Raw genomic sequence first — 9705 nt, forward strand, 5'->3', positions numbered from 1 at the left:
CTGCCCCCAGCCTGTAGCACTGCATGGGGTTGCTGTGCCCCAAGCGCAGGACCCGGCCCTTGGCCATGTTGAACCTCATCCCATGGCCTCTGCCCATCGACCCGTCCTGCCCAGGTCCCTCTGCACCCTCGGGTGTGCCAGCCAAGCTGGGTGAATGGTGTTTTGGGGAAAGTGTGGGTTAAAAGCAAAACTTCCAGATTATTTTAATGCATCTGCATCTCTTCATTTTGTTAATAGGCAGGAAAGGCTGGGCATTGAGTGGTCGTGACCAGAACCATTTCTGTGGATGCCCTCTGGCTACTGCGGCACACGCTCACCTGTCAGCTTTCGTGGTGTTTGGAAACTTTGACAAAGGTGGGCAAATTGGGTCATTCTTAATACAATCTTATTAAGGCGATGTGTGCACGTGTCACTCTGTGCGTGTGTGGCTGAGCCTTGCTGGTGCCTGGAGCACAGCCTGTTTGCACACACAAACCTTAGAGGGCAGCATTGACTTAATCAGCTCTATCCCAGCTCATTTCTCTCTCATCTTTCCTTTTTGATAGAAATGTTTGGTTCACATTTCTGACTGAGGAGAAGCTTAGATATAACTTGAAGAAATCCTCTCTCTAACAGTGGAAAGCCATTGAGTGACCCTAGGAGAAAAAAACAAATATATATATTTGTTTATATACAATAATTTATATATATATATATTTGTTTATATTTTAATATAATATATATTTGTTTATATTTTGTTTTAATATATATATTAAAACAACAACCTTGTAGAAAAATTATTAAAATTATAACCTTGTAGAATCACAGAACCATCTAGGTTGGAAAAGACCTTCGAGATCAAGTCTAACCATCAGCCTGACCCACCAAGTCCCACCACCAAACTGCGTCCCACAGTGCCCCTACAGAGTTCTGCACCCCACAGAGGGTGCAACCCCACAGACGGGTGCCAAACTGAGCACAGTCTTTGAGGCCAAAGGCAGCATGGAGGCACTTCCACCTCCCAGGTGTGATGAGCAGCTCTTCATTAGGGCTAATTGCTGCTGCCATGCACCTCCTGGGGGACCTGCCTCATTCCAGAACCCTGTGAGGAGCTACTCAAAGATGGGGGTGCAAGAAGAAGCCACTCCGAAACCCCTGTGATGCTGGAGGAGCTGCTGGCAGTGCCCTGTGCCCTAGTAAGTACTAATTGCTTAAGGAGTCAATTTGTGAGCAGGATGGGGCCAGTTTGCACCCGTGGTCTGGTCGCCCTGGGGTGCTGGACTCATCAGGTCTCTGGGGAGAGCTACAGGTTTCCCACCCACCCAGGCACTGAGCCTTGAAACAAGAAAACACATTAGATGCATTTAGAAATTGTCTTTGAAACTTATTTTTATTTGAAGAAATCTTTTTTTTTTTTTTTTTTTTTCCATGATGTATTGAGTTACAAGGAGTGGGTGGGCTTTCCTTGCGCGCAGGTTCAGGGTCTGGCCTCCGAATGACATTTTGGTGCAGCGGGGGCCAGAGCTGTGCCTTACTCCATCTCACTGCAGGAGAAGAAATCAATTTAGAGCATTTCCATTTGATTTCAAGGCTAGCTTCTGTAGCAGCTGGGACTTGAGCCCTTGCACCGAAGGTTTGAGTAATTGCTGTAGCGTTTGTTGTAGGTCCTGAGGGTCCTCTTGAAGCACTCTGCTGCTGCCTTGTCACACTCACAGGCTGTTGTTTGGCAGGTAGTCCCACCTCCTGGGGGGGGGGAAAAGGAGCAAGAGTTGGAGGTTATCTTTTGAATCATTCCCACTGGCATACGTAGCCGTCAACTCCGGGTAGTCAGCCCTCCTGCCACCATCCTACCCCAGTGCACAGAGTGGCTACAAACCAAGCATGACCCCAGGGGGAGCTTTTAATTTCCTTTACATCTAGCTCTGTATAGATACTTGTCCTGGTCATGAGGACGTGCTTCTTTTTGATTTGCCCCCCCCCCCAAATGGCAGTGTTTGTTCTGGGTGGACGGAAGGATGATCAGGAAATTGGGGTGACAGCACCACGTCCCCGTCCAAGTCAGGTCACCTCAAGTGTTCTGCATCCAGCTTGGTCACGTCGTTATCTACCCCCTACAGAAGGGCAACCCCCATCCTTTGGGAGGTCTCCTAGCTCTAAACTTCACCATTATTTGCATTATTCCTGGCACCTTTCCCCTCTTTCCACCCCCTCCAGGTTGATCTAAAGGACACCAAGGAAAAGAGGTTCCCCGAGAGCGTGGCTTTGGCCTCGCGCTGTCTCTTACCGCAGACAATCTGGCTTCCCCGGGTAGAGTATTTGTAACTGACCAGGACAGGATTACAGCCAGGGGATAACAATTTCAACCTGCCGTAGCAGCAGTCGTGGGCATGGCAGCACCTGGTATCACAAAAGGCACCATGCCATCAGGGGAACAGCGGGGAGATCACTGCAGCGGCTACCACCCGGTGGCTCCTGCAGTGCCTGCTCCAGCTGCACCCTGGTTTGAGCTTTGGGAGGAGAAGAGGGCTGGGAGCATCCTCTCCATCTCCCCCAGCTCCTCACTCACCAGTCCGTCGCATCCAGAGGTTGCTTGCCTCCCCCCAAGCCGCAGTAGCAGCCGTAGCCATTGTACGCCAGCGGGTTCTTACCCGTCTTCAGCTTGATCATCTCACCAAACTGAAACGCGTTGCCATCCACGTCCACGGGGACCAGCCCTACGACTGGAGACCTGCCGTTAGGAGCACCAGAACAAAGCCCCCACCCGACCATCCGCCCCAAAACCGCCCGAATTATGGTGGATTTAGGGAAGCTGTTATCACCCTGCTGCCTCCAGGGGGTACTTACGGCAGACGAGGAGCACCAAGAGCTTCATGGCTGGCGGCGAGCAGCTCCGGAGTGGGGTGAGCCTTCGGGTCCTGCACCTTAGGGTGCGCTCAGCTGCACCTCTTATAGCCAACGCGTGCCCGCTCAGCCTGGCTCCTCCTCTGTTGTCTCCACAGCGGGCAAATATTGACAGTCCTCGCCACATCGGTCCCGTTACGTGTGCAAGCTGCTCTCCTCTTTGATGGGGGCCTGCTCGGATGCAAATCCCTTTCTCGGAAAAGTCGGGGCGCCCTTTGATGGGAGGTTTGGGTGGACTGGGATGAGTTGGGTCAAGCCTGTGCACGGCTCTGGGTATCTCAGCACCCTGAACAAAATGGGAAAACTCAAGGGAAAAGAGCAGCAATATGGTTCCTGGATGGCTGTTAGTTTTTTTTTTTTGATGTCTTGGTTAGAAAGCTCCATGCTGTGTCTTACTGGTTGCCATAATTACTCGCTTGGGCAGGGAAAAAACACAACCAGTGCAAAGCATCCCCCTCCCCTGTTTTTTTGTGCAACTGAGGGCTTGCTGGTGCCCAGATGCCCCTTGCCAGATCAGCCTCCAGGCAAGGAAAAAAAAAATGTGAGTGGTATATAATGGAAGGCTGATAAAGGGGGTGATGGTGTCATTGGCTTGGAGGGCATCTCTAATGAGGTGATGCCCAAAGACCATTTTAGCCATTTTGTCTGGCGCAGAGGTCGCAGATGCCCAGTGTCGTGTGCCTCGCGGAGCACTTTGCCAGAAACCCCGGCACTGAGACAGGGAGAGGAAATCCCCTGTCACCGAAACTGAGACAGGGAACGAGGATGTGGCTGCGTGGATATCAGAGGGATGGTGAGAAAAAGGAACTGGGCTCAGGGCCTCAGCAAGTCTCTCTTCCCCGCCTGGCACTTGTCTTCCCCCCCAAATGAGGCTGGGCCTTGCTCATGGGGTTTTTGCCCCTCCAGCAGCACCACAGCCTCGGCTTTTGCTGAATTTACACACACGTTTACACAAAGTTGCCTCTTTTCACACCGTGCACCAACTCCAGCGCTGCCTCCAGCGCTTTTGCAGCCCCATTTATTGCACCTGAGGTAACAGAGCAGCCCCTGGAGCCCGAAATGAGCTGATCTGTACAGCCAGATGTCCGAGCAGAAAAATACATAGAAAGTTAAAATTAATCCAGAATTTAAATAGAGAGCGAGCGTGTTTCGGCTCATCCTGGTGTGCAATCTGTCTGCTCGAGCACCCCTGTCCCATCTCGGCAAGGATTTGATCCTTGATTTATGCCCTGCAAACAGCAGCTGCTCGGCACGGGGCTGTGCTCTCCTTCCTGGTGGGTGCTCGTCCACCCCCCAGGCTAAACACCGGGCGCCTGGTTCACAGCTGGAGGGAAACCTTTCTGGTTTGAGGGACACTTCCTTATTCGAGGGGTGCTTCCCGATTTAAGGGATACTTCCTAGTGCGATCGAGGTCAGCTCTGGGGCAAGCCGGGGTGGGAATTGCAGCTGCCAATGGCCAGGGCACAGCAGAGCATCCTCCAGCCCCGGAGAAACCCCCTTTTTGTCCCCATTTTTGGGGTTGTGTTTCACTGCAGAGCCCCGTGGCAGCTTGCAGTGCTCTCCAAGTCCTCGGAGGAGGTGAGACCAGCAGAAAACCTGCACCACTGGGATGCTTGAGGCAGGAGGAAGCAGCCACAGCCTAAGCTGCCTTTTCCTAGGGGACGTTCTGGGGGTTGTTGCAAAATAAGGCCGAAACATTCTTTTCTGGTGAGAAAGATGTTTTGCTCTGTTCTGAGAGTTAGGCAAGCGTGAGCTCCCTGGCTGTCCCAGGGCAGCAAAGCTCATCGGCACCCAGCCCTCCTGCGTCTTTGTGCCTGTCCCCAGCCTTTCACAGCAGCTTCCAGCCCTTCTGCCTGGAGGCAACTGCAAATTTCGGGAGCCTGGAGGCTGGGACCGAAGCCATGTGGTTGCTGTTGAAGTAACCTTCACCTGGCAGAAATTGGCACGTGTTTTATTCCAGCAGTGCCTAAACCCTCGTGCAATGCCTCACCTGGGGAGACCAGGCACAAGCCAGGCAAAGGCGAGCTCTGAGCCGTTTGGAAACGCTGCTGCAGGATGCAAGAACCTCCTGCTGTCAGTGTTAAATCGGGCTCCAGGCATCGGGGGTGATGTTTGACACAGGCTCTGGGCTCTGCTGCTCGGCTCCACTTTTAGGGTTTGGGTATTTCAGCAGGAAGCCCTGCACACAGGTGAGTTTCTCCCTGGTGCCAGGCGTTGTCACTGGGTACAGCGGAGTCACAGCACAAATAGGACCAAAGCTTTTTGCTCTCTGGCTTTATTTTGGAATATTTATTCTGGAATACTTGGAATATTCAAAAATATTTTATATCTTTTATTTGGAATATTTATTTTAGTTTCATTCTGCAATGAAGCAAAGAGCTGGGGGAGCCACGACGTTTCCGTGCAGCGACTTGCGCGTGGGGAGCTGGAGCCAAAGGGGACAAATTGCCAGCTCGTGCTGGCTTCCATCATCTCGCCCTTCACTGAGACAAGGCGCAGGTGTCCCGCTCCTCCCTTGTTTTTCTGAGCAGAAATATCGCATCTGTGCAGCTCTCCCTCCCCGGATCCAGTGTCTGATGACGCAGCTTCGCACAAGGGCGGCTTTCCTCCTGTCGAAGCCAAAACAAAGCCCCGAGGAAGAGGGTTGGGAAGGGCTCCTGGCGCCGTGCTGAGCCCCGCTCTGCTTACCAGCACGGAGGTGGGTTCGTGAAGGGCCTCACTCCATCAGCAGCGCCTGCCTCGGCCCTGGCACCTGAGCAGCGCCCGGCTGCGCGCCCAGCAGAGCCGCGTCGCCCGCTCGCATTTGCAGGCTCCTCGCTGGCACCGGGTCCCCGAGCCTGCGGGGAGCGAGAGGAAGAACAGCGCGGGGATGGTGCTTGGGGGATGGCTCCAGGGTGATCCCAAAGCTCAGCCAGGGGACTTACTGCAGGCAGGACCCCCCACTTGGGGGGCGGCGAGGCGCTGGCTCTGTCCCACACGGCAGCGGCGCGCGGCCAGCCGGGCGTAGCAGCAGGCACGGAGCCGGCAGCACCTGCAGCGAGAAGGAGAGCCTGGCCGCAGGCGAAACGCAGCCGTGGCTGCTCTCTAACCCGTCCACAAAAGTCTCTTCAAGCAGGGCTTTGCATCCCCTCCTGCACCAAGGCACCCAGGAGCTGCTCTGGGATGCTCTCCAGCCCCATCCTGCTTTTCCCCTGTCCTACACCGAGCCTCTTCTCAGCCCTGTGCCACCCAGAGAGCCTTTGTGCATCCCGGCTTTGGGACCACTCCTGCCCCTCTGCTGCCATCCCAGCAGTTTCAACTGCTTGTCTCTGCCTCTCCAGGGCTGCCTCGCTTCCCCAAAAACCTGCTGTTGCTGTACCGGTGCGCTGAAGCCTTCGCTGCGTGCCCGCGGCCCCATCCCGAGTCGCAGATGTGCGCAGTCAGGTTTCCCACCGTGCTGCCCTCCAGCCCTGGGGCGAATGCAGGTGGGAGCTTTCCGTGAGCAGCAAGCATGCCTGGAGCGACCAGAAAGTGGGATTTTATGAGTTAGGTACAGAAATCTGCCTCGGACAGCTGGAGCAGGGGATGTTTTGCAGCCTGGCCGCACTCACCACAAGCAAGCAGCAGGGCGAGGACCACCAGCAGGATCTTCATCTTCCTCTTACCCGGACCAGGGAGGAGAAACGACACCGCTCAGCAAACTTTCTTCTGAAATGAGGTCAAATCTCAAAATTTGGAGGGAGAAAGGCAGGGGTGCCTCCTTACACCAAGGGTGTAAACACATCCCGGTGCTGCCCCGCCGCCCAGACCTCTCCCTGCTCCCATACCGCCGCTCCTGGCACCCAGGCAGCACTGGGCAGCCACAAGCCGTGCCTGCAGCCCCTCCGCCGAGCTTCTCCCTTTAAATAACAGAGCGAGACGCAGCGTGCTGCCGCCTCCTTCCAGCACCCCCACCCTATTTTTGTCCCTCCAGCAGCCCCACGGGTGCCGGCGGTGGGCTGAGGCTGGGGGCTGCTCACCGGGGGACGGTGACGGCTCCGGATCCTCGCTGGCTGCCGAGTGCTGCCCTCCAGCTCCCGGCTGGAAGCCCCAAAATGCTTCCTCCAGCCCCGCACGCCGTCCTGCTACGCCCCTTGGCTCTCTGGCCAAACCCATCCTCTCCTCGCAGCCCGGCCTTACGCAGCCCAGAGCCCCCCAAGCACCCTCCCGGTGCCACCCCGGGGCTCTCAGCAGCCTCCTGGTGCACTCCCGGTGCTGTCTGCAGCTTATCAGTGCTTCCCAGGACACCCCAGTGCCCTCCCACTGTCCCCCAGTACCGTCCAGAGCTTTCCAGTAAACTCGCAGTGACCCCCGGTGCTGGCTAGGGACTGCCAGGCACCCTCCTGCTGATAGTGGCTCAATAATTTCCTGGGGCTCCCCAGTTCCCTCCAGAGCCCCCGAGGACCTTCCCAGTGCCCCCAGTGCTCTTTAGAGCCCCCGTTGCCTTCCTGCTGCCCCCCAGTGCTGTCTGAAGGCTCCCAGTACTCCCCCCAGTTCTATCTGGGAGGGCACTGGAGTGCTCCAGACAGCACAGGGTTGTGGTAGGGGGTGTGCAGGGGTGTTATTGCAGGTGCTATAAAGCACTGGGGGCATACTGGGGGGTACTGGGTAGTACTGAGGTCCACATACAACGTACTGGGAGGCTTTAGACAGTGCTGGGAGGCATCAGGAGGGGATTGAGGGGCACTGGGGGGCACTGGGAGCACACTGCCAGGTTGTAGATGGCACTGGTAAAGGTATTGAGGGGCTCCAGGCAGCACCTGGGGACACTGGGGGTGTGCTGGGGGGGTCTCCAGCCAGCACTGGGAAGCACTGGGCGGTTGGTGAGTGGTTCTGTAAAGCCCAGGGTGGTACTGGATGTGTGCTCAGAGGATCTGGAATGTACTGGGGGGCACTGGGAGGCCACGGGGGGGTCTTTAGGCAGCACTAGGGGGGAACCAGGAGGGTGCTAGGAGGCTCTAGAAAGATCTGAGGAATGCTGGGGGGAGCACTGGTGAGCCCTATACAGCACTGAGGTGTTACTGGGAGCACTGGGAGCGTGCTGTAAGGGACCCAGTGGTGTGCAGGGCGCCCTCCCAGTGCCCAATGAGTGTCCACAGAGCCTGCGACGTGCTCAGGGAGGGCAACACTGGGCATTTACAGGGCTTGTGCCCTGCCCAGCAGCAGCTCACCAAGGAAACGGGGATGTTTTAAGCCCAGGATTTATTTTCACACCGATACAAACTCAACGCCGACGTGGCCCAGGCGGGTAGGAGCGCAGCTCAGCCCGGGCGTGCGGCTCCAGGCCCAAAACCCCGTTGGGAGCAGAGGGCAAACCCGAAGCATCTCCTCCTCCTCGTGCTGTCCCCAGCCCCTGTCACCTGCACCTGTAGCGGGGGTACAGGCGGTAGCGCTTGCTGTAGCTCCGCAGGCTGCTCCTCAGGCACAGCCCCAGGCTGCGGTCGCACTCACAGGAGAGCTGGGCGCACCAGGAGTCCCGACCTGCAGGGGATCAGCTCCAATTCTCATTTTATTGTATTTGAGGGGGGGGGGAAACCCCTTTTCAATGCCCCCACTTACGGCAGGTGGGGCTGCCGCCGTGCCAGCTGTAGCGGTAGCGCTGCTTCTTGGCATCGCAGCCGTGGCGCAGGAGGCCGTCGTAGCAGGTGTCGTGCAGCTGGCAGCACCTGTGTAAGATTTTTCGGCTTTTGGTGGTGTTTTTTTTCTTCCCTGCTTCCCCTATTCCCCAGGTTTGCAGCCAAAGGTGCCCGCAGGATGGTAAAATTTTGGGCAGAGTGATTTTGTGTAGGTGCTCACCTGTCTGTGGCGTCCTTGGGCCGTCCGCGGCCACCCAGGCCACAGTAGCAGCCGTAGAAGGAGTAGTACAGGATGGCGTTTCTCCCAGTCACCTTCGTGAGCATCTTCTGCAGATCCCAGAGGTTCCCACCAGCCAGGGATGAGCCTGGGGGAAAATCAGCGGGGCTGACACCACTCCTGTCCCCCCCCCTGTTAAAGCAGCAGCAACGAGGACGCCGCCTCTTTGCCATCCTCCTGGTACCCCTGCGTGGGGTCTTCTGCTGCAGCCTCAGCTTCTGTGACAGGGGTGACTTGTTCCCAGGGTGGGAGGGACATTTTTTAGGGGGTTGTAATGAGTTTCAGAGAGGTGGTGACAAAGGGAAAAGGGAAAGGAGGAAAACCCAGCAGGGCTGGCCCCCAGCGCGGTGTCGGATGCTTCTGGAGCCACCCTGAGAGCCAGGACACCTACCCCAGGCAGACAGCACGGCCAGCACGAGGAGGGAGTTCATCTTTTTGGTGATTCTGGACGAAGAAACCAAGCCCACATCATTTCCCCGCTGCATCAGCAAGGCTCTCGTGGCGGGTGGCCTCTCCTCTCTGCTCCCTCACCCAGGAGCAGCGGCGGTGCCTGGCTGGGGACGGAGCAGGGAGGCTGGGCCCGGTGCTGCCCAGACTTTGGTGGCGAAGAAAGGGGAAAAAAAAAAGCAAAATGAAGAGAAAGCAGAAAAAGTTGGAGCCCTCGAGGGATACGGCCCCAGCCTGGTGTCTCAAAGAGCCTCTCTGCTGCTCGGCCCTGATTTTTCTACCTGTGCCTCCATCCCTGCTCGCAGCACAGCTTTTGGTTAAGGTAGGAAAGGGGGAAAGGGAATAAATGAAAGCGTTCCTGCATCCCTGCTTACCTTGGGGAAGCCTCTGCCGCTCACAGGGCAGTGGTCAGCCTGGATCCCTTTATATAGGGCTTGCTCCCCCCTCTGCTGACCCGCTGCCGGGCGGTCAGCTCGCCCCGATTTTGCTGATGGGACTTTTCAGGAA

General features: G+C 56.5%; 3 protein-coding genes across 5 annotated transcripts; all 3 read right to left on the reverse strand.

Moving 5' to 3' along the window:
• Positions 1 to 1350: 1350 nt before the first annotated feature.
• On the reverse strand, positions 1351 to 2962 carry LOC311422283 (group IIE secretory phospholipase A2-like). Its single transcript, XM_084495167.1, has 4 exons — positions 2824 to 2962; positions 2546 to 2699; positions 2264 to 2376; positions 1351 to 1722 (listed from the first exon to the last, which is right to left on the reverse strand). Exons 1-4 carry the CDS (start codon positions 2849 to 2851, stop codon positions 1571 to 1573), a joined length of 447 nt encoding a protein of 148 aa, XP_084351293.1. The 5' UTR covers positions 2852 to 2962; the 3' UTR covers positions 1351 to 1570.
• A 2175-nt stretch (positions 2963 to 5137) lies between these two features.
• LOC311422286 (uncharacterized protein) lies at positions 5138 to 7021 on the reverse strand. 3 transcript variants are annotated; one of them, XM_084495170.1, is made up of 6 exons: positions 6879 to 7021; positions 6471 to 6567; positions 6239 to 6374; positions 5805 to 5911; positions 5569 to 5717; positions 5138 to 5489 (listed from the first exon to the last, which is right to left on the reverse strand). In XM_084495170.1, exons 2-5 carry the CDS (start codon positions 6511 to 6513, stop codon positions 5605 to 5607), a joined length of 399 nt encoding a protein of 132 aa, XP_084351296.1. In that variant the 5' UTR covers positions 6514 to 6567; positions 6879 to 7021; the 3' UTR covers positions 5138 to 5489; positions 5569 to 5604. The 3 variants fall into 3 exon arrangements, with proteins under 3 accessions (XP_084351296.1, XP_084351297.1, XP_084351298.1); XM_084495171.1 differs by having other exon boundaries at positions 6471 to 6564; positions 6879 to 6950; XM_084495172.1 differs by lacking the exon at positions 6879 to 7021 and adding an exon at positions 6687 to 6706.
• A 1062-nt stretch (positions 7022 to 8083) lies between these two features.
• On the reverse strand, positions 8084 to 9632 carry LOC311422284 (basic phospholipase A2 homolog). The gene is made up of 5 exons (XM_084495168.1): positions 9573 to 9632; positions 9143 to 9346; positions 8695 to 8839; positions 8458 to 8564; positions 8084 to 8379 (listed from the first exon to the last, which is right to left on the reverse strand). Exons 2-5 carry the CDS (start codon positions 9234 to 9236, stop codon positions 8255 to 8257), a joined length of 471 nt encoding a protein of 156 aa, XP_084351294.1. The 5' UTR covers positions 9237 to 9346; positions 9573 to 9632; the 3' UTR covers positions 8084 to 8254.
• Positions 9633 to 9705: the final 73 nt, after the last annotated feature.

The sequence above is a fragment of the Aythya ferina genome, assembly GCF_964211825.1.
Source record: "Aythya ferina genome assembly, chromosome: 21".
Lineage (NCBI taxonomy): Eukaryota > Metazoa > Chordata > Aves > Anseriformes > Anatidae > Aythya > Aythya ferina.

What these genes read in the sequence shown, in the direction of transcription:
- LOC311422283 (XM_084495167.1), bottom strand. Translation starts at nt 2,851, where the DNA reads ATGAAGCTCTTGGTGCTCCTCGTCTGCC. An exon ending in CCTCTGGATGCGACGGACTG is followed by an intron (nt 2,377 to 2,545) that starts GTGAGTGAGGAG and finishes TTGTGATACCAG; the next exon opens with GTGCTGCCATGCCCACGACT. An exon ending in GGGAAGCCAGATTGTCTGCG is followed by an intron (nt 1,723 to 2,263) that starts GTAAGAGACAGC and finishes CCCCCCCCCCAG; the next exon opens with GAGGTGGGACTACCTGCCAA.
- LOC311422286 (XM_084495170.1), bottom strand. Translation starts at nt 6,513, where the DNA reads ATGAAGATCCTGCTGGTGGTCCTCGCCCTGCTGCTTGCTTGTG. An exon ending in CGCCCTGCTGCTTGCTTGTG is followed by an intron (nt 6,375 to 6,470) that starts GTGAGTGCGGCC and finishes TGGTCGCTCCAG; the next exon opens with GCATGCTTGCTGCTCACGGA. An exon ending in GCGAAGGCTTCAGCGCACCG is followed by an intron (nt 5,912 to 6,238) that starts GTACAGCAACAG and finishes TTCTCGCTGCAG; the next exon opens with GTGCTGCCGGCTCCGTGCCT.
- LOC311422284 (XM_084495168.1), bottom strand. Translation starts at nt 9,236, where the DNA reads ATGCAGCGGGGAAATGATGTGGGCTTGGTTTCTTCGTCCAGAATCACC. An exon ending in GGCCGTGCTGTCTGCCTGGG is followed by an intron (nt 8,840 to 9,142) that starts GTAGGTGTCCTG and finishes ATTTTCCCCCAG; the next exon opens with GCTCATCCCTGGCTGGTGGG. An exon ending in CCCAAGGACGCCACAGACAG is followed by an intron (nt 8,565 to 8,694) that starts GTGAGCACCTAC and finishes AATCTTACACAG; the next exon opens with GTGCTGCCAGCTGCACGACA.